Genomic DNA, 22709 nt, shown 5'->3' with positions numbered 1-22709 from the left:
CATGTTGTAAGATCCCACCACCTGCAGAACCAAGTACCTCACTTTTAGCACTTTGGTGTTCTTCCGCTCGCCAAAGGTCGTGTCGAGATCAAGAAATCCCTGCACCCAGACTTGCTCTCTCGTGAACCCCACGAGAGTCCCCGTGTAGTGGGTTACGCCACCGTTGTTTAGGCCAAGTTAGTCAAACGCATTGCCATAAATGATGTATGTCGAGCTTCCCTGATCCAAAAGCACATGCTGAATGTTGAAACCATGCATACGAAGCAGAACTATGATTGGATCATTGTGGTGAGGTTTGATCCCGACAAAGTCGGCTGTCGAAATTATAATGTATGAGTGCTCGAAACTGAAAGGGACCTATAAAACTGTGTTTACCGCTCTGGCATGTCGCTTCCTCGCCGCGTTAGTCTCGCCGCCTCTGCCAAACCCCCCAGCTATCGTGTTGATTAGTCTAGCCGGCCGCCTCCTGTTCTCGACGGATGCACTCCCAGTCCCTCCCCGTCGAACTGATGAGCCTTCTCGCCTCGACCGCCTCGCCACCATCAACTTCTCAATCTCTCTTTTTAGGGCATGGCAGTCGTCAGTATCATGGAATGTCACGCAGTGGTACTCACATTGTTTATCTGTGTCGTCGTCCCGTGGCGGGCGCTTAGGTGACTTGGGCCCGCCAATCATACGCGTCGCCTTCATCACCTGAAAAAGTCTTCGTCTGGTTCGGGCTTTGCACCAACGCTGCCTCCGTTCGCCAACTGGGGCCTCGCTGCCCCCGACGGCGTTGCTGATCGAAACTCCCTTCCCACCAAAATGGCACCTGCTGCTTCTTTGTAAGCTTGGTTACCGGCTTTCTTGTCGCCCCTCGCCCGCTACTTTTTCCTTTCTCCCGCGCCGCCCGCTTGTGCTTAATTGCCTCGTCTTCCTCTTCCAGGATATACGCGCTCGCCAGAGCGCACACTGCCGACATTGAGTGAATCGGTTTCCTACTTAGCTTACTGTTCAGCCTCCTAGGCAACAGTCCATTCTTGAAAGCTCTCGCACAGGCGTGCGACTCCAACTTCTAGATCCTGACAGACGCTGCACTGTACCTCGCCACATACTGCTTCAAAGTTTCTCCTACCAACTGGCGAACGTTGTACAGGTCATCGATCGTTATTTGCTTGAGCTTGCTTGCGGAAAACTGAACAAGAAACCTCGAGGAGAAATCACGGAAGTTTGTGATAGATCCACGAGGTAGAGTCGTGAACCACGCCATTGTTATGTCTTTGAATGTCGATGGAAACATTCCGCACTTCACCGCATCCGAAGTCGCCCTTATCACCATCTTCGTGTTGAAATACAGAATATGATCCTTTGGTTCCGTCTTTCCGTTGTAAGATTCCAGGACGAGATTCTTCATGTTATCCGGAATTGCGACCTCCCTCACCGCCGCTGATAAAGACTCGAATCTCGCTACGACCTCTGCCTCTCGCACTCCCTCGTCCTTCTGCTCATGGTGGAAGTAGTCAAGATGCTCTTGAAAATAGTCATTCCGTTGCCGCATGTTGTTGACGTTGCGTATCAAACGCCGCCAATCTCTGTGAGTAATTGGCCTTTGAGGCTGCGATGATCCGTTTTCTGCAAGGACCGAGGAGTTCTCCGGAGTTCCTTGCTGCGAAGTGAGGATGGAGGAGTAGGAAACAGAGGCGTTAGGGAAGGAGGAGGAGGAGGTGGTGGAGGTGGAGGAGGAGTCAGTTGCTCAGGTTGTTCACGGTGAACCTCCTCACGACGCGGTCTCCCGCTCACACGACGCGGTGGTGAACGGCGCCTCTGCTCCTGCGTCGACGATGATGAGTTTCTATCAAAAATTGTTCCAGCCAAGAACATAGAAAGAAGGTATAGTGCCTAGAGTGAAGGGATTGCAATAAGAGAATCTAGAGAGAGAGAGCGTGTAACCGCTTAGAGAGAGAGTGTAACTGAATCTCAAGTTTGTTATTTGCCAAATGAGCTAATAACCCTTTACAATTGGTAACCGCCCCCTATTTATAGGCTAGGGATTGGGCCTAGCGCCCCTAACTGTCTTTAGTGGGCCGGTTGGGCCTCTCGGGGGAGGTCCAATTCCCTGACTCGCGTGTCGCCCTGAGGCAAGCATCCCTGGGCGAGGGCCCCAGGGGTCTCGCCCAGTCCAAAAATCAACCGTAAACCAGAAAATTAATCCGAAAATAACTAAAAACCGAGGAATTCAACAAAATTTCGAACTTCTCTCGATCGTAAAAGCAATCTACGTAGTCTGGGAATCGAAATTCACCGATACCCACAAACGGCGCCAAATGTTTCGGCCAAGAACATAGAAATAGAGTATAGTACCTAGAGTGAAGGGATTGCAACTAGAGAGGGAATATAGAGAAGGAAATGTATAACTGCCTAGAGAGAGAGTAGAACTGCTTAGAGAGAGAAAGTAACTGAATTCAAAGTTTGTTATTGATTAAATGAGCCTAGAGCCCTTTACATGTGGTAACCGCTCCCTATTTATAGGCTAGGGGTTGGGTCTTGCGAGTTTAACTACCCATATTGGGCCAGTTGGGCCTCGAGGGAGAGGCTCAACTCTGAGCCTGTGTGACCGCCACGGGGCGGGCTTCCCTGGGCGAGGCCCTCTGAGGGGCTCACCCAGCCTAGAAATCTTGCCCATTGGAGTGCCTTTCTTCTTTGTAGGCCCGCTTCCAATTCATTTTCATCTCATGTTGGGGCCATCTCTAACGTGATGATGCTGCAAGGGGGTCTTAATGCTGGTGTTGTGGCTACCTGCTAGTTAATTGATTGGAAATGCTTAGGACTTTTGCTGCTACATTGAATTTATCTACTGTGCATATTGGGGGCTATGTCATGGGGATCCTTAGCTAGTTTGCTGGTTGTTATTGTATTGGTACTTTTGGATTTGTTGGCTTTAGTAATAATAACAGGGAGGGACATAGGCATGTTTGTTGGGGGGTTTGCTGGTTTCTTATTTACCAGTTTGTATCTTTATCTGTTTTCTTCTCTTTTCTCTTTTGTATTCGGGTTTAGCACCCCGGGTTTAGCATCCCTTGTGTAAGAAATTGTCAGGAATTGACTAAAATTGGATAAAAGTATTTTTAAATACAAAGGTATATTTCTCTCTTCTCTTCATATTACACCAAACAACCTATAAATCTACTATATTTCTCACCTCTTTCTCTCTACTCAACTTCTCTCTTATGTGCAAGAAATCGCCAGAAATTGACTCAAATTGGATAAAATCATTTTTTAATACAAAGGTATATTTCTCTCTTCTCTTCATATCTCACCAAATAACCTATTAATCTACTATAATTCTCACATCTTTCTCTCTACTCAACTTCTCTCTAATGTGTAAGAAATCGCCAAAAATTGACTAAAATTGGATAAAATCATTTTTAAATACAAAGGTATATTTCTCTCTTCTCTTCATATCATACAAAACAACCATGTGGGTTGGTGTAGTGGTTCAGCAGGTCATCCTTTAAACAAGTGGTTGGGGGTTCAAATCTCAACTCTTGCGAATAGAAAAAACTCCTTGGCCAGCCCCCTACCGCTTAGTGCGCTGACCGTGGGGCGTGGATTAGTCTCACGGCTGTCAGCTGTGGGGATACCTTGGTCAAGACCAACAAAAAAAAATATCATACAAAACAACCTATAAATCTACTCTATTTCTCACCTCTTTCTCTTTGCTCAACTTCTATCTTCTCTTTTTCTCTCTTCAATACCAAACAAAGTGTAAATGTTAGGGTGTGTTTATTTTAACATTTTCTTCTTGTTAGCATGCATTCCAATAGAGTAAAACATAGTTTTTTTACGGGTAAAATATGCTATTAGAATGGAATTTTTTTTGAAAGTACTATTAGAATGGAACTTGGAGTAACTAAATGTACTTTTATTTTCATCATGGGGTAATAATGTACTATAAAGACTTTATTGAGACCCGACAATATTTGTCTTTCTTTGCATCAGCTCACTTTGTCCATGCTTACATAAGCAATGCCAGTAAGTTTGGAACTTCCAAAGCATAATTGCGATAGACTGGTACAAGGAATCTTCAATTTTTAAGGAAGCTTGAGATTCCCTCTCTAATAGACAAAAAAGTTTTACATATAATATAACAAGTGCTCTCTGCAATCTCAAGGCTAACAATCAAACCAAGCAAAGTTGGTTATTGTGATGGAGGAAGAATCCCCCTCTTTGGCTCCATCTTTACCGGTACCCAATGTTCAGGAAATGGTGAAGAATAATCAGTTGCAGATTCCTGAAAGATATATAAGGAGTCCTCAAGAAATAGAGAAAGTCAACTACTTGCCTCACCTTTCATCTGACATACCGATCATTGATTTAACACTGCTCTCAAATGGGGACACAGAGGAGTTATCGAAACTGGACATAGCATGCAAGGAGTGGGGTTTCTTTCAGGTATATAATCTATCACCAAAGAATTGTGAGTTTAATTAGTTGTAGTTAATTTTCACCAAGCACTGTTTGAGATCGCAATCCGTTAAGACCGAAATTGCCTAAAATTATGCTAATGAAAAATTTAAGAACGATTGGACAATCTCACCTATGAAGGTAAGAGACTCTAGTTATTTAGTAGATGTGTTCGTCGATTTTATTGGATCTCTTTATAAGGTAAAATTTATCTGATTCAATTCCATCAGTTTTAGTTTTATTGTTTCAATATTTGATGGATGTGTTAGTAATTTCAAATTCGATCTGAACCAATTAATAACGATTTGTACTAGATTGGATTTTTCGCTTTGATTTTTTATAGATTGTAGTTTATAAATCTTAAAAAATATACAACTATAACCAATACAAGCATAAATAATTTACAACATAATTTAAATTTTTTTTTCAGAATTAATATAACCTTTATAATTTAGATCATAGGCCATAGCCAATATTATGATTGTAGGTGTTCACTTTGATGAATATTTATTTAAATAATTAATTAAAACTCTATTTACCCAAATATAATTTTATAAATAAGTACGTGCTATTAAATAATATAAATATATAAGGATGAATTATGTAAGTATGAATGATATGATATATATGTAAATATTCGATTTGGATAGGATTGGTTCGGTTATGAAAATCAAATCTGAAATCCAATAAAAAGAAAATTTTAAGTTTTCAATCCATTTTATTTTTTATTTGATTCAGATTTTTATCGACTATGAGTACCGCTACAATATCTAGATTCATTATTGGGACATTTGTTGACTTGACTGCGTGAAAACATCCCATGATAAGGATTAGGGCATTGCTAGACCCGTCTAGTAGATATCCCACAATGAGATATGAGCATTCCAATGATCACCTTCAAGTTCCATATGTTAAGTCCTCTTGCGTGTGAGAGGTGTTAAATCTCACATTTTCTGAAGATATATGACCAATTAATAACTTATGAATTTTAGGGCAATTCTCACATCTCGGCCAAATTCTAATGCACTCAACTTTGCAGATAGTAAATCATGGTGTGCAAAAAGAACTTGTGCAGAGAATGAAGGATGCAACAACTGAGTTTTTTGAACTTCCAATAGAAGAGAAGGAAAAGTATGCAATGACCTCAAATGACATACAAGGTTATGGGCATGCTTATGTAGTTTCTGAGGATCAAATACTGGACTGGTCAGATGCATTGATTTTAGTTACCAATCCCACCTGGTACAGAAAACTTCAATTTTGGCCAAAAACACCAATAGGATTCAAGTAGGTGTTCGTGACAATTTAAAACTATATAGAGCCTGTATGTATGCATATCAAAGAGCACTTATTTGAAATTTATCTCTTAAAAAAAGCACTAGATAAGCTTGCTCTTTGGTTCCTATTTAAACAAGATCATACACTTCTTGTGATCTCTTTATGGTTTTCATCTGCTAAATATTATTGCAGGGAGATAATAGAGGAATACGCCAATGATGTCAAACGAGTTGGTGAGGAAATTCTTAGTTCTTTGTCTCTAGTTATAGGGTTGCAGAAGCATGTTCTTCTTGGACTACATGAAGAATTACTTGAAGCTATACGTGTTAACTATTACCCTCCTTGCAGTACACCTGAGAAAGTATTGGGTTTGAGTCCACACTCTGATTCAGGCACCATTACCTTACTAATGCAACATGATGATGCATCAGGGCTCGAAATTCGACACAAAGGATGTTGGGTACCGGTGACTCCAACATCAGAAGCTCTAGTGGTCAATGTTGGAGATGCAATAGAGGTACTTAATTTTTTTTGTAGATAACTGTTAAAAAGGTTTATATTGACTAAACATATTCATCCGTGCTGTAATTCAGGTTCCCTCTGATACGATTGTCCTGCACGATGCTGGGACAAGAGGTTCGACAACCGCTTAACAGTAAAACAAAACTTAACAACAAAAACAATAACACACAGTAATTGTTAACCCAGTTCAGTGAAAACTTTCACCTACGTCTGGAGGGTTTGCACCCAAAGAAAGGAAATCCACTATCTCAAGATTCAGGAATTACAGACACTCATGAACAACTCAGTTCATAGTTCACTTCCTAATCTACCCAGTGTATTTCTACTTAGAATCTCAACCTAAGTATGAGAGCCCCTCTCACTTTCTCTCAATCACTGCCACAGTGATTGGTGAACACGATGAACAATCAGAGTTTGAATGCAATCAAACAACACAGAACCCTTCTTTGCTTTATAGAATCAGTGAGCAAAGAGGATTCACAATTAACAAAGGACAAAGCACAATAACAAATCCTAAAACACTCGATCTCTCTCTATCAGCTTCCGTCGTCTTCATGTTTTAGGTCTTCATCCTTTTATAGACTTCAGCAGCGGTAGCATGGGCTTCCGGATTAGCATGGGCTGAAGAAACAGATTGCAGTAACAGCAATTCAAAACGCAATCTTGATAGATTCGGTTTCTTATTGCACAAGTAAAGATAGAAACCAATCTTTTAACAAAGATTGTTTCAACAAATAACAACCCAACAATTAAAACCCTTATGGAATAGCTACTTGCTCCTCAAGTAACTCAAAAACATATCTTCAGTAAATCTTCAGAGGGCCCACAACAGAAACACAAGCTCAGGACTGATGCCCTAGCTTCACGAGGACAGATGCCACGGCATCTGCTTCGACAATCGGTTGTTTTGACAAAATGCATGGCAACATGTTCCAACACGTGCATTAGTTTTTATGGTAGAATAGAGCTAGACCTATTCTGAATTCTACTAACAAAACAAAAAACTCGATTTAGTGAAGGTTGTGATATGCTTAAATAATACCAAAAGATAAAGTGACTTAACCACAATCCTCATTTTTTCAGTTTCTTACTTTTGCAATCATAACAGATATGGAGTAATGGAAAATACAAGAGTGTAGAACACAGAGCGGTGACAAATAAGAACAAGAGAAGGATTTCTTGGGCATGTTTTTTGGCCCCTCCAGATGATGTTGAAGTTGAGCCTTTTGATCATATGATAGATGCTCAACACCCCAAGTTGTACCAGAAAGTCAGGTTTGGAGATTATATGAGGCAATCCATGAAGAGGAAAATGGAGGGAAAAGCACACATTGAAGTGGCAATGATAAATGAATAGAAAGGGCCCAATGAGATTAAAATGACGAAAGTTCTTCCTCATGTTGTTGCATTTTTATGTTTTCAAATTTGAAGTGTTTGTTTGTATAATGCTTAATAAATTTGAAGTCACACCAAGTCATTGTCACATTATTTGCTTCCTTTTCTCATCTCATTGTTCTAGTCTAAGGTCTAATAAAGGATATTGAATGTCCTTGATAAACCCTAGCAGAGTTAAAATAATATATGTGATGTATGAATAAGGAAATTATCTCTTTAATGATCAAAAAGGTGCCTGGTACAAGGTGAGGACACCCCTTTTATAGTGGGAGTGGTCCTTATCTAGAATGTTCATGGATCTGGGCCTTACATACAAGGCCCAAATCCCAATGTAGAATAAGACAAATACATATCCTTTAAATATAAACAAGACAAAGTAACCCGGGCCCACATCTGCAAGCTGGGACCCACGCCTTTATCCATAAGGCTTTAGTCTTATTGGGCGGGTCAACGAGCTTGTGCTGACCCACCCAATCCACAAGCCCACAAGACATGAATCTTCACCTCTCTCTGAAGCTGAAATGTCTTATTATTGGGGCGAAAGATCAATACTGCCTTCATGCCAGCAACCCGCCTTATTTAACCTAGCCCACAAGACATGAAGCTTCGCCTCTCTCTGAAGCTGAGATGTCTTATGGAATTCAAATGAGGCCGCCCATTTGGCCCTGATCGCCCAAACTGTCTAACTTATCTCGTGCCGTTTCATATAGCGTTGCACCGTTATCAAGAAATTGCCATCATTAGCATTCAACTGCCGCTGTCTTTTCACGCGGGATTCGAGGGATTGCCTCGTTTCGTGCAAGCGTTTGAAAACATTTGCGTCGTTTCCCCTTACTTTCTCTTTCTTCATTCAGTTAGCTATAAAATCCCAAATCACAAACTTTGTTCTCTTTCACTACTCTTCACTCTAAACCTTTGTCTCTCTCTGCATTTCTAAAGCTTCTTCCGCTCCGGTGATCCTTGCTACTCCGGTGATCTTTGTTTCATCATTCTGACCACCATAACTCACTGCTTCCCAGTTACTTCACTTATCTTCGGTCAGTTTCTCTCTTTACTCTTTATTTTTTGTTTTCTGTTCATCATCTCCTTCCCATGAAGCTTCCTAAAATGTCTGCACAAGGTCAATCCTTTTCTTCCATTTCCCTTAATTCTGGGTCTGATGATGATAGAACCACCGTTAGCTAAGAGGTTATTAGGATTGACTCTGATTTCTCCTGGTGTGAAGAAATCTAAACCAGCACATCATGAAAATGAAATGAGAAATAAGATGTTCAAACTCAAAGCCATTTGCTTTCATGACAAGTTGGTACCTTCTCATATCAATGTATTCTACATGGTCCTGGATAACATTGCTAGGTGCAAAATGAATTAATTTCTGTTCATTCTGCAAGTCACACATAACCAAAAGGTAAAGAAAAATACTCCTTTGTTCTTTAATATATTAATATACAAAACCAAAAATAAAACAAAAAACATAAGATACAAATAATACACTTGTCCTCCATTTCTTGATTGATTTATCAGCAACACGCATTGTACGGCGGTTTGTATTTCCTTGAGAATTTTCCTTGAACATGTTCATGTTTGCCATGCATCTCCCATTTCTTAAACACAATTTTCTTTTATTTTCACCCTTTCTTTCCTTATCATATATGTGTTGGGAGAAATAATAGAAAAGAGAGAAGAGAGAAAGAAATATCACACAGGAGTTTTTAACGTGGTTCAGAACACAGTGTGTGTACCTATGTCCACGACTACACTAGGTAGTAATATTTCATTTGGGGTGTATAATGCTTACAATGAGGTGCCTATATATACTAGGAGTAAGTCAACCTCCTCCTTATTCTAAGCGCTGTGGGACTTACAAATAGACTACATAAGCGATGTGAGACTACAAGTAGACTACATAACATAGCAATTCTCCCACTTGGAGTCTAATTGTAGTAACTTCTTGTAAGCAATAAGCTAATCTGCTCTCCACCTAGTGGAGCGCCTTCGTCTTCAATTATCCTCAAAGGCCAACTGAGGCAATGCAAAGCCTCAGCTTATCAGCTGTAACAGTCTTGGTCAACATATCAGCTGGATTCTCTGATCCTAAGATCTTCAACAGAGATAATTCTTCATCATTGATAAGTTCTCTGATGAAGTGATACTTCATCTGTATGTGCTTGCATCTGGAGTGAAAGACAAGATTTTTTGCAAGGCAAATAGCACTTTGACTGTCACTAAACAATGGAGGAACATCTTGTTCTTTTCCCAATTCTTTGAGAAAATACTTCAGCCATATCATCTCCTTGGCTGCTTCTGAAATGACGACATATTCTGATTCAGTGGTTGAGAGAGCAACTCTATTTTGAAGTTTAGACTTCCAACTCACAGCAGTTCCTCCTAAAGTGAAAATATAACCTGTGGTGCTATTTCCACCATCTGAGTCTCCTCCTAGATCTGCATCAGAAAAGCCCTGTAAAGTGAGATCGTTTCTTCTAAAGCATAGACACATTCTTGAAGAACCCTTCAGATATCTCAGTATCCACTTCACACCTTCCCAATGCTCCTTCCCAAGGTTTGACATGAATCTGCTGACAACTCCCACTGCATGTGTTATATCAGGTCTTGTACAAACCATAGCATACATCAAGCTCCCTACTGCGGATGCAAAAGGAACTGTTGACATGTAACTTTCTTCTTCAAATGGGTGCTTCTGGTATTGGCATCTCCAACATTGAATCCGTCAAGTAATATTTCAACATATTTCTCTTGGGACAACTTCAGAACACCTTCTGATCTATTTATGGAAATCCTCATACCAAGGATTTGTTTGGCTGGACCAAGATCCTTCATCTCAAAGTTTTCTGACAACTGTTGCTTCAACCTGTCAATTTCAGTCATATTTGATCCTGCTATCAACATGTCATCAACATACAAAGCAAGAATAATATAACTATCAGCAAATTTCTTAACATAGTGTAAGACCCAAGTTTTTAAGCTTATGCCAAGTGAATAAAATTCTTATTCGCGATTAGGTTGATGTATCGTGAAGGGAAACCTGAACTAGAGTTTACCAAATGAAATAAATTTATGAAGGAGAAAGTTCAAGAAAAGTCTAAGGATTGTACCAAAATCGATAAAAGGTATAGCACGATCGTTATACGCTTAAACCTAGGTCAGAAACCCTAGTATATAGCTAGTTTTCACTTAAAGTCACGATGGAAATTAATTCCAAAAATCTTCAGAGAAATGTTAGAACTTCTCTTTTTCCATATATAACAAGCGTTTCGAGGCGAAACCCTAGGATCTACGAACGTCCGATTCCAATCATCGGAAGTTTGCCGAAACTGAAACCCTGGTATTTCAAAACCCTAGAATCAAGCGACGATGAAGACTTTTTCTATCCGGAGCTTCAAATGAAGATTCTACACGCGTACACCCATTTCTCTTGATGATCTCAATCTTTCTTCAGAAGGAAGTTTTCTATTCCGACATTCGATGCAAAAAGTAACTTATCGGGTAAAATAATTTTACACCGACTTTGCATTAGTCACTTAAAATACTAGGGAACCTCTTTTGAGTTTTGGATTTATGTTGACAAAACCTATCTTAGAATTCACGGAGAATGAAGCCGGAAAAAATCGGAATCGCGAAACTTTCATTTTCCCGCGTTTTGCCAACCTCTATATATAGCATTAAAAACAAGTCTCGAAAACCAAAAATCATACCGATATTTCTTTGAAGAATTAGAAGATTCAGCGGGGAGAATATCGTGTCTAGAATACCTTGGAATCAGTAGGAAGAATCGGAAATCACTCTCATATTTTTATCTTAACTCTATGAGCTAAATCCTCCGATATCTAAACAAATCTATACCGGTTTACAAAATATCTTCTCAAAATATCTATTCATACTTATCCAATCTTGATAAATATCTATTCATACTTATCCAATCTTGATAAATATCTTCCATTTCATTCCCTATATATATGTTGAAGCTTGAAACAAAATCTCACCAAAAAAAAAACACCCACACAACCCGCGGCTTGGAGAGAGGAAGGAGGAGGAGAGCTTTTCGCCGATTCTTGTCTGATCGTTCCACAGTTCGTTGCTACGCGTAGGCCTCAAGGTACTGACGCTTTTCCTTACTTCTGATCGTAAATTCTGCCGCTTTTCTCTATACTTTTCTGAGCTCAAAGTTTTGAGGTTTTTGGAAAATTGTCCAAATAGCTTGATTTCTCTGTCTAAACATCTTCCCTACGTGCCCAAGAGCACTTCTGTCGGATTAGTTTTTCCGTAATGTCGCCGGAATTCCGCCGGAATCAACTTTTGCATCAAATACCCATTTTGGGGCAAAGCTTCGTCCTTTGGGCTTAAAACCCTCGACTGAGCTTAGCGTTAGTAAGATTAGTCGTTATAATCGTCGTTAGTATCAACCCCATCTAATTTGTTTTTCAAAATTCTGATTTTAAGTTTCCAAGCTAAAAATATTGACCAAAATACCCCTGCGACAGTTTTCGATTCGATAATTTTTCTGAGAGTTTCCTTGGCCTAGATATCGCCTAAGAATACCTAGGAATCGATTTAGATCGAAGAAAAAGTTCGGAAACCCTATTTTACATAGTGGCCGAAACCTATTGCTTAGGGTACCGTGTCCAAAAATAATTTTTGGGTCTCTATGACCTGAGCCATTGCGTAGCTCTTTCGATTGTCGAAATTTTGGCGCTGGTTTCGTGTCATTCCGAGTTCTGTAGCTCGAGTTATGCTCGTTTTAGCGAACGAGGTTCTGTTGTCTATCCATGCTTAAATATTGTACTCTGAAGCTTCTTAAGCTTTGTCTAACGCTAGTTAGTGTTGTATTGACCGAATTGACTTGTTTTGATTGACCTTCGCTTCGTTTGCTCAAAGATTCGTTTGGAGGAACACTTGGAGCAGGAAAAGAGGATTGTGAAGGAGCGTTTGAAGAGAACCCTGGAGAATCTACAGGTGAAGGCTTCTCACTGAACTATTAGCTAATGCTTTAGGTGTCGACATATTCGACTTGATTTATTGTTTATGCACTTGTTTGTGTTTGACTGGAAAATGTTTTCTGAGGCTTCGGCTGACAATGATGATTATTCATCTCTTGATTGTTTTTGAGATTGATTCACATGCTATGTGCTAAATGGTTAATTTAGGATGTGTGATATCTGCTCTATATGCTAAGTGCTACATGGTTAATCTAGGATATGTAGATATATGTGCCATGATTGTTGGATTGTGCTGACTTAACTATGCTATTACACATATATCTGTTATGCTTCAGAGTGAGGATAACGGGCATGTCATGCCGATTTTATTTTGAGATTTTGGGAAAGTTTGATGGGACGGACCGAGGTTCGTACCCTGTTATTGTTTTATGGATCGAGACCTTCTCAAAGGAAAAATTGAGTTTGAAAATGATATTGGAAAAACCCCATTTGAATTCACGTAAGAACTTGGGTTGTTCTGTCTAAGGCAAGAAGGGCTTTTAATGAGGCATTGTGCCCGGCCAGCTTACCTGGGAACTTCTCGGGCCATTACTTGGGTGATGATGGACCTTTTGTTTTGAGACCTTTTCCAGGGAATCAGTGGAATTATGAGATCTTTGAAACTAATAGGATTAGAGACGAAACTTAAACAATTTCATAATGAACCTCCATAATGTATTAAACAACCTCAAAACCCTTAATATAATGATAAAAGACTCAGACGAAAGTTTAGGGCTTGAACATTAAGTTTTGAAAATGAGAAGTGTCGTCGAGTCCAAGAGTTGAGAAAACTAATAAGTTTCTGAGTATGTTGATACTCCTTCGCTCTTTGAGCGGTTTGTTTAGCCATCCAAGGGATGTGCCGAGAAGCTTCACTGAGGCGTGAGACCTTGTGAATGCGTGATACTCCACTGAGGCGTGAGACCTTGTGGAAAGCATGGATCTTCACTGAGGCGTGAGACCTCGTGAACAGCATGAAGCTTCACTGAGGCGTGAGACCTTGTGAATGCGGGATACTCCACTGAGGCGTGAGACCTCGTGGAAAGCATGGATCTTCACTGAGGCGTGAGACCTCGTGAACAGCATGGAACTTCACTGAAGCGTGAGACTTCGTGCAAGTGTGTAAATTCACTGGGGCGTGAGACCCCGTGAAAGCATAAAACTTCACTGAAGTGTGAGACTTTGTGAATGTGTGAGACTCCACTGAAGCGTGAGACTTCGTGAGAGCATTGATGACTCGAAGAGTTATCGTGAGTGTTTGCACTCATTTTATGATTATTGTATTTTGTCGCAGAATCGACTTTTACCTTAGGGTATTCTTTTTAGAGACAATAAGTTAGCTAGAACACGTGGCGACGTGTCGAGTGAGGTCGGAGACGTTGTTTGGCTAATCACATTGCATTCATGCACACATAGGAGGTTAATACACGGCGTGATACCGGACCTCGGTGGATTCCAAAATGGTCATAAGACCCGGATTTCCGCGTAAGAGCGTTGTTAGGTGACTCTTAGTAGCAGATCTGGCTACCTTTGTGTGGTGTAAGAGGCACGCGGGCAGAAATGGTCCCACCGTTGCTGGTGCTAGGATTGATCCGTTGATGTCCATCCGTTTCCGGAATGCATTTGGTTAACTGGGTTAACCGCCATCTGCATTTCATGCAACATGCATACTGACTTAGTTGCTGAGTGTGATTGATAATTGTTAATCCTATTTGATGCATGCTAATTGTTATTATCGTCTTTTATATTCATTGTGAAATATGCAACCCTAGGATGTTATCCCTAGCTATAAGCCTAAGTGGCTATTCTATTATCTGTATCTATCGGTGCTATTATTTACATAATTCTTTGGAGTTGACCCTCGCGTCTTCTGTATGTGCTTTGGCGGACTACGCCCTTTGTCATATGTCTTTGGCGGGCTGGTTCACGATGGTTCACCCTTCGGGGGGAACTAGGGTTGAGGTGCTGGAACAGGAGCGCATCGCGGTCGCGAGAGGAGGACGGATGGTGTACATAGACTAGGTCGTTCTGGATTCAGATTCGGACGACGATCATGCTAGCATGTAGGTTTTAGTGCTGGTGTGAGCTCCTCGAGATAGGATTAGTGTAGGAGTAGAGTCTTAGCTCTGACCGTTATGTTTTCTTTTGGGAACAGGGTAGTTTCCCGCCTATAGCTTTTTGTGTGGTTCCTCTACTGGAATTACAGAGAGTTGGTTGGGCTAGGAGGTCTTGTTTTAGGCCATCTGGGCTGCCTTATTCTCATTTTTGAGGGATAGTGTTGCGGACACTTGACCTTTCTTTTGGATTGTACCTTTTGCCTACGGGCGTTACTTTTCTTACTTTCCGTCACTGGAGGTTTACTCGTGACGTGGCTTACTACTTACAGCGGGGGCTGTATTTATCTATCGTACATTAGTTCTGTTAGCTTTTGTTGTAGAGTTTTATTTCTTCCAGTCTTCGATGGTATTATCGACGAAAAAAAAATATTCACGTCTTTCCGCATTAAGTTTCTTTTTGGTTACTAAAGTGACGTCACCGAAATCGGGGTGTTACACATAGCAACAATGATCCATGTCACATCTATTAAAACCTGAGTTGCTCATAAACTCATTAAACTTCTTGTACCACTGTCTCGGTGCCTGTTTCAGACCGTACAAGCTTTGGTGAAGCTTGCATACAAGATTCTTCGTGCCTGGAACTTCAAAACCTTCAGGTTGTGTCATATAAATCTCTTCTTCCAAATCCCCATGTAGGAATGCAGTTTTAACATCTAACTGCTCCAAGTGAAGATTCTCTGCAGCTACAATACTCATGATAACTCTTATAGTGGTAATTTTGACAACTGGAGAAAAAATCTCTGTGAAGTCAATTCCTTGCTTCTGCTGAAACCCTTTCACTACAAGCCTTGCCTTGTACCTTCTGCTGCCATCAGATTCTTCCTTCAGTCTACAGACTCATCTGTTATGTAGAGCTTTCTTTCCTTCTGGTAACTTGGTCAGAGACCATGTTCCATTCTTCTGAAGGGACGTCATCTCGTCTTTCATTGCTAACTCCCACTTGATAGAGTCATTCCTCTGCATGGCTTCACCAAAATATTCTGGCTCTCCAGCATCAGTTAACAACAAATAATTCAACGAAGGAGAATACCTTTGTGGTGCTTTCGGCGTTCTTGTAGATCTCCTCACTTGAGTTATAGGAGTTTCAATTATTGTTGTTGGCTCTTGTTCTAGCTCAACTTCTACCCCATCATCCTCGTTCTCGGGATTAATCTGGTTTCTTTTCGCTACATCACTTTCTGAAATTTCTTCCAATTCCACTCTTTCAGAAAAGTTCCAACTGTTTACTTGAACTCATAGATTCTGCAGAAGACCTGCCTTTATAAAGCACACTTTCATTAAAAGTGACATTTCTGCTTCTAATGATTTTCCTGTTTTGTTCATCCCAAAACTTGTAGACATACATATCAGACCCATAACCAATAAAGAAACATTTTATGGCCTTAGGGTCCAATTTGTCTCTCCTATCGGAGTCTATGAGAACATAAGAGACACAACCGAAGACTTTTAAATGTGAAAGACTTACCTCCTTTCCAGACCATACCTCTTCAGGCAACTGATAATCCAAATGAACAGATGGTCCCCGATTTATCAGGTAAGCTGCTGTATTAATGGCATCTGCCCAAAACATTTTTGGCAACCCGGACTGGATTCGCATACATCTAGCCCTTTCGTTCAAGGTCCAGCTCATTCTTTCCGTGACACCATTTTGCTCAGGTGTACCTGGTATTGTCTTGATCATTCTGATCCTATTTTATGAACAAAACTTTTTGAACTCCTGGCTGTCATACTCCCCACCATTATCAGATTTCAGACTATTAATCTTCCAGCTTGTCTGATTTTCAACTTCTGTTTTCCACCTTTTAAACACATAAAACACATCAGATTTATTTTTGAGAAAATAAACCCATACATTTCTTGTTGAGTTGTCTATAAAGGTGACATAATAGCGTGAGCCTCCAAGAGATTTCACTGGGGTTGGAACCCACACATCTGTATGCACCAGTTCGAGCTTTTCTGATTTTGATTTCCTGCCTGCTTTTGAGAAGCTAACCTTTCTCTGTTTTCCCAAAATGCAATGCTCACAAACATCAAGATCAACATGCTTCAAATTTGACATCTTATCCTTTGATTCCATGATCTTCATTCCTTTTTCACTCATGTGTCCAAGTTTTTGATGCCATATAGATGAGCTATTGACAGCTTCAGTTACTGCTATCATGTCCTCCTCTGCAACCATATAAAGGGAGCCTCGTTTCTTTCCATGAGCTACAACCAGATTGCCTTTCGTCACCTTCCAAGCTCCACCCCCAAAAGTGGTGTGATAACCGTCATCATCCAACTGTCCTATGGAGATCAAATTTCTCTTTATTCTAGGGACATGTCTGACATTATGCAATGTCCAGAGAGTTCCATTAGAGGATCAAATATCAATATCACCTCTTCCTACAATATCAAGTGCTTTTCCATCTGCAAGATAAACCTTTCCAAACTTTCCAGAGATATAGTTATATAATAATTCTTTTGAAGGAATAGTATGAAAAGATGCACCTGAATCTATAACCCATGAATCAACAGGACTATCCAAGTTGCAAATTAATGCGTCTGCTACTTCCTCAGTTGCTGCATTAGCAGATTCATCATCATCTTGCCTCTTTTGATAATTCTTCTTCTTCCTTAGGGCTTTGCATTGATTGGTGAAGTGACCTTTCTTGTCACAATTCCAGCAAGTGATGTCATTCCTGACTCTTGTCTGATTTCTTCCTCTTGATTTTGATCTGCCTCGGCCTTGGGCTTGATTGTGACTCTTCTGGCTACCTCTTCCTCTACTTTCAGTATTCAATGCTGAACCGGAAGCGTTTGAAGACTCTCCTGAATCTTTCCTGCGAATATCCTCGCTTAAGATCAGGTCTCTGATGTCATCAAACTTCAGCTTGTTATCCCTTGCAAAGTTACTGACCGCAGTGACAGTTGCAACCCAACTATCCGGTAAGGATTGTAACAGACTCAAGACCATCAATTCGTCGTCAAAGGTAATCTTCACTGACGATAGCTGCGAAATAATTGTATTAAAGCTATTAATGTGTTCAGTTACAGAGTTACCTTCTCCCATTCTGAGATTGAATAGACGTCGTATCAGATGTACTTTATTGGCGGCAGATGGCTTCTCGTACATATTTGATAATGCCTTCATCAGATCTGCAGTAGTCTTCTCATTCACAATGTTGAACGCAACATTTTTGGATAACGTCAATCTGATCACACCAAGGGCCTGTCGATCTAACAGTTCCCAGTCTTCCTGCTTCATGTCGTCTGGCTTCTTCCCTGTCAAGGGTTGATACAACTTCTTTTGGTACAGATTGTAAGGCCCAAGTTTTAACGCTTTGGATAAGTGAATAAAATAAAAGAGTTTATTTGATTAAGATAAATTTGTGAAGGAAAAAGGTTCAGGAAAAGTCCAAGAATTTATCGAAAAACCGATAAGAGTTATAGCGCGACTAACATACGCTTCATCCTAGGTCAAAGGTATTAGTAAATAGTTAATTTACGCTTTAGGACACGATGGAAACTAATTCCAAAAATCCTCAGAGAAATGTTAGAACTTCTCTTTTCCGTCCTTAAACAATTATTTCGATGCGAAATTCTGGAAAGTACGAACGTCAAATTCCAATTCTCGGAAGTTTGCCGAAACGGAATCCCTGATAGTTCGAGAAACCTAAGATCGACAGACGATGAAGACTTTTTCTATCCGGAAACTCAAATGAAGATTCCACCCGCGTTCTCCTATTTCTCTCGTCATTCCTAATCTTTCTTCAGAAGGAAGTTTTCTCATCCGATCATCACTGCAAAAAGTAGTTTTTCGGGATAAACCGACTTACACCGACTTATGCCGATCTTGGATCTTTTGGTTTAATTCCAAGAATCCTATTTTGAGTTATGGAATTCTGTCGCCAGAACCTATCTTAGAATGCGCAGAGGAACGCGCAGGAAAAATCGGAATCGCAAAAAAATCTTTTTTCCGCTTTTTCCAAAACCTATAAATAGCTTGAAAATTAGATTTTTTTGCAAAAAAATCACCCATTCCCTCCCCCAAAAACCGTGAGCAGCTAGAGAGAAAGAGAGGATCCGGATTTTCGCGAATCTTTGCCCGTTTTCTTCACCGATCGTTGCTAATCGAAGACCTTGAGGTAGGTAAACTATATCTCACTTCTGATCGTCAGATCTGTCGACTTTTTCTATGTTTTTCTGAGCTCAAAGTTTGGAGCTTTTTGTAAAACTGTCCAAATAAGCTGATTTCAGCGTCTAAACTTCTTCCCTGCATGCTCCTGAGCGTGTTCTGCGGATTAGATTTTGTCAAATGTCGACGAAATGCCGCCGGGATCAATTTCTACCTTAAATACCCATTTTTCGGTAAAGTCGCAACCTTTAAGCTCTAATCTATCGACTTGGCTTAGTGCTAGTAGGATTTGTCGTCATAAACGTCGTTGTGGACGTCTCCATCCAATCTGTTTTTCAAAAATCCAATTTTGAAATTTTGAGCTAAAAATAATGACCAAACTACCCCTATATCAGTTTTCGATCCGAAAATTTTTCCGAGCTTAGAACCGTCTTAGTTACGGCGTATGTTAACCTAGGAACCAAGTTTGATCGAAGAAAAATCGACCCTCCCAATTAAGGAAAGTGGCCGAGAGCTATACCAAGGGGGGAGGAAATCCGACTTTTTCGAAAACTTGTCCTAACGCGTTAGATTGTCGTACCACGGAGTTGTAGTGTTCCGTGTGACCCTAGGACTTATTGTTTGCTGAGTTTCTGACTCATTGTGATTGATTTCTGTGAAATTGCTTTAAGGTTCGTTTGAGGAATTCGGAGGACTTGAGGAGGAAGATTGTGAAGGAAAGTCCAAGGAGCGAGCTGGAAAACCAACAGGTGAGGGCTACTCTCTGAATTACTAGATAATGCTTTAGGTGTCGACAAGTTCGACTTGATTTATGTGTTATGCACTTAATTGCTAAATGTCTGAATTGTTCTCTGAGGCTTCGGCCGACCTTGTTGAGTAATTGATGCCATGATATTGTGTGCTAAATGTTTCACATGCTATGTGCTACATGGTTAACTTAGGATGTGTTGGAATATGCTGCTTATGCTTTTGACTGAGCTGTTTTATTTATGCCATTCCATTTGTACCTGAGATTCTGAAGAGTGAGGTTTACGGGCAGGTCATGCCAAATTTTTATGAGATTTTGAGAGAGTTTTAAAAGGACGAACGGAGTTCGGACCTTGTTATGTTTTAATGGATCGAGAACTTCTCAGGGAATTATTTGAGATTATGGGATCTCTGAAAACTCTTAGGAAGTGTTATAAGATTAAAATGAAAACTATTTTATCACGGAAAACTCATAAGACATTAATCAATTTCTAAATCCTTTGTACAATAATAATACCCTTAGATAAGAGCTTAGAGCCTGAATATTAGTTTGGGAAATATGAGAAGTGTCGTCGAGTCCACGTTATGAGGAAATATACAAGTCTTCGAGTATGTTGAAACTCTTTTGCTCGATGAGCAGTTTAATGTTTGGCTATCTAAAGTTTAGCCGGAGACTATAAGTTTCCAAGTACTTCGGTACCTTTTCGCTCGATGAGCAGTTTATTGATCGGCTATCTAAAGTTTAGCCGGGAACCATGAGTTCCCAAGTACATTCTTCTTCTTTTGGTTAATTCATTTTGTCGCAGAATCGACATTTGCCTTAGGGTAGGCTTTTTAGAGACAATAAGTTAGCTAGAACACGTGACGACGTGTCGAGTGAGGTCGGAGACGTTGTTTGGCTAATCACTTGCATTCATGCACTCATTTTGAGGTTAATACACGGCGGATTACCGGACCTCGGTGGATTCCAAAATGGTCATAAGACCCGGATTTCCATATTTAGGACACTACGGTGGTCCTCAGTAGCAGACGGAATGGCAGACCTACGGGTTCACTGCTGATCTGACTACTTTTGTGTGGTGTAAGAGACGCCCGAGCGGAATGGTCCCACTTTGGCCGGTGTTAGGCCGACTCGATGGTGTCCATCCTTCTTCCGGAATGCATTTTGTTACCTAGCATTGCATTTCATGCAACATACATGCTGACTTAGTTGCTGAGTGTGATTGGTACCTGTTTATCCTACTTGAGGCATGCTAATTGTTATTATTATCTCTATATTCATTGTGATATATGCAACCCTAGGATGTTATCCCTAAACGTATAAGCCTGAGAGGCTAAATAATTATTACCCTATATATCTGGTTTTATTATTTATATAATTCTTTGGAGTTGACCCTCGCGTCTGCTGTGTGTGTTTGGGCGGACTACGCCATTTGTCAGATGAGTATGGCGGACCGGTTCACGATGGTTCACCCTCCAGGGGAAACTAGGTTGAAGAAGCTTGATCAGGAGGACTACGGTTCAGGGGTGGTCGACCCCGCTGGCCACCGAGCGACTTACTCGAGTAGGGATTAGTGTAGGAGTAGAGTCTTAGCTCTGACCGTCATTGTTTCTTTGGGGACAGGGTAGTTTCCCGCCTATAGCTTTTTGTGTGGTTCCTCTACGGGGATCACAGGGAGTTGGTTGGGCTAAGAGGTCTTGTTTTAGGCCGTCTGGGCTAACTCATTCTCATTTTGAGGGATAGTGTTGCGGACACTTGACTTTTCTTTTGGTTTGTACTTTTGCCTACGGGCGTTACTCTCTTTTACTTTCCGTCACTGGAGGTTTACTCGTGACGTGGTTTACAACTTACAGTGGGGGGCTGTAATCATATTGTGTATTAGTTCTGTTATCTTCGTTTTAGAGTTTCATCTCTTTCTGTCTTTACTTACATTATCGAAAAAAAATAATTCACGTTTTTCCGCTTAAGTATTTCTTTTTGGTTACTAAAGTGACGCCACCGAAATCGGGGTGTTACACAGATAGTCTTCCATCTGCATCTTCCAAAACCCGAAGTCTCTGCCATCAAACCTCTCAATCTTCACCTTCCCTTCTTCCAGCGCCATTGCTCCCACTTCTTCCTCTAAACTGAGGATCTATCCCACGAACCTGAAGCTCTAGATACCAGTTGTTGGGAGCAATAATAGGAAAGAGAGAAGAGAGAAAGAAATATCACACAGCAGTTTTTAACGTGGTTCAGAACACAGTGTGTGTACCTACGTCCACGACTAAACTAGGTAGTAATATTTCATTTGGTGTGTATAATGCTTACAATGAGGTGCCTATATATAGTAGGAGTAAGTCAACCTCCTCCTTATTCTAAGCGATGTGGGACTTACAAATAGACTACATAAGCGATGTGAGACTACAAATAGACTACATAACATAACAATATGTACTCAATATTTTTTACAAAAAATTTAACTCCCCAATACTCTTAAATTAAAAAATTTACACTCAATATTGTAAGGAGAATTGAAACAAAGGGCATTATGACAACTTCTAGTTCTATCAGAGATTGAAGCTATGGTGAGGATAATTGGTGGTGGTGGTGGGTAAATCAAAGAGGGACATGGTTTTCACCAAAAGGAGAAAATGGGGAATTGGTGGTGGTCGTGATTCCACCTTCCCCTTAGAGCCCAAGCGCCAAACCACCATGGTCAAACACTCAGTGTTCATCTCATTACCAAAACCGAACCTCCTCTCTTCATTAACAACCCAAACGGGTAGTTGTAGGTGAAGAGTCAAGGTTCGAACCCTGATGTCGCGGCAGGACGACGCATAAAAATTTGAAAAAATCAGAAGAGTCGCAACCAATTTATTAAGGGAAATTGGAACCCTTGGAATAAAGAGAAACTGGTCTGCGTTTAGAATTCTCGATTCGAGAGTCATTTACGTGTGGGGAAGGTATTAGCACCCTGCGACGTCCGTAAAAAAACGGTTACCTTTGATTGATTGTGCAAATTAAATAACTTTAAAAATATTCATTTTACCCCAAAATAAGAAGATTTTTGTATTCGATATATTTACAAGAAAAAAAAAAGATTACTTAGA

General features: G+C 40.5%; 1 protein-coding gene and 1 long non-coding RNA gene across 3 annotated transcripts; both read left to right on the top strand.

The window, feature by feature from the left end:
* The first annotated feature begins 4132 nt into the window (after positions 1-4132).
* Positions 4133-7726, top strand: LOC130727038 (oxoglutarate-dependent flavonoid 7-O-demethylase 1-like). 2 transcript variants are annotated; one of them, XM_057578370.1, is made up of 4 exons: positions 4133-4431; positions 5483-5685; positions 5914-6238; positions 7352-7726. In XM_057578370.1, exons 1-4 carry the CDS (start codon positions 4186-4188, stop codon positions 7598-7600), a joined length of 1023 nt encoding a protein of 340 aa, XP_057434353.1. In that variant the 5' UTR covers positions 4133-4185; the 3' UTR covers positions 7601-7726. The 2 variants fall into 2 exon arrangements, with proteins under 2 accessions (XP_057434353.1, XP_057434352.1); XM_057578369.1 differs by having other exon boundaries at positions 5483-5730.
* Positions 7727-11619: 3893 nt separating this feature from the next.
* Positions 11620-22013, top strand: LOC130721950 (uncharacterized). Its single transcript, XR_009013729.1, has 3 exons — positions 11620-12612; positions 19541-19618; positions 21057-22013. It is a non-coding gene; the product is annotated as an uncharacterized LOC130721950 (long non-coding RNA).
* The last annotated feature ends 696 nt before the right edge of the window (positions 22014-22709 follow it).

Source organism: Lotus japonicus, chromosome 6 (assembly GCF_012489685.1).
Source record: "Lotus japonicus ecotype B-129 chromosome 6, LjGifu_v1.2".
NCBI classification, from domain to species: Eukaryota; Viridiplantae; Streptophyta; class Magnoliopsida; order Fabales; family Fabaceae; genus Lotus; species Lotus japonicus.
The sequence above is the reverse complement of the archived record's forward strand: the minus strand, read 5'-3'. Positions and strand labels throughout refer to the sequence as shown.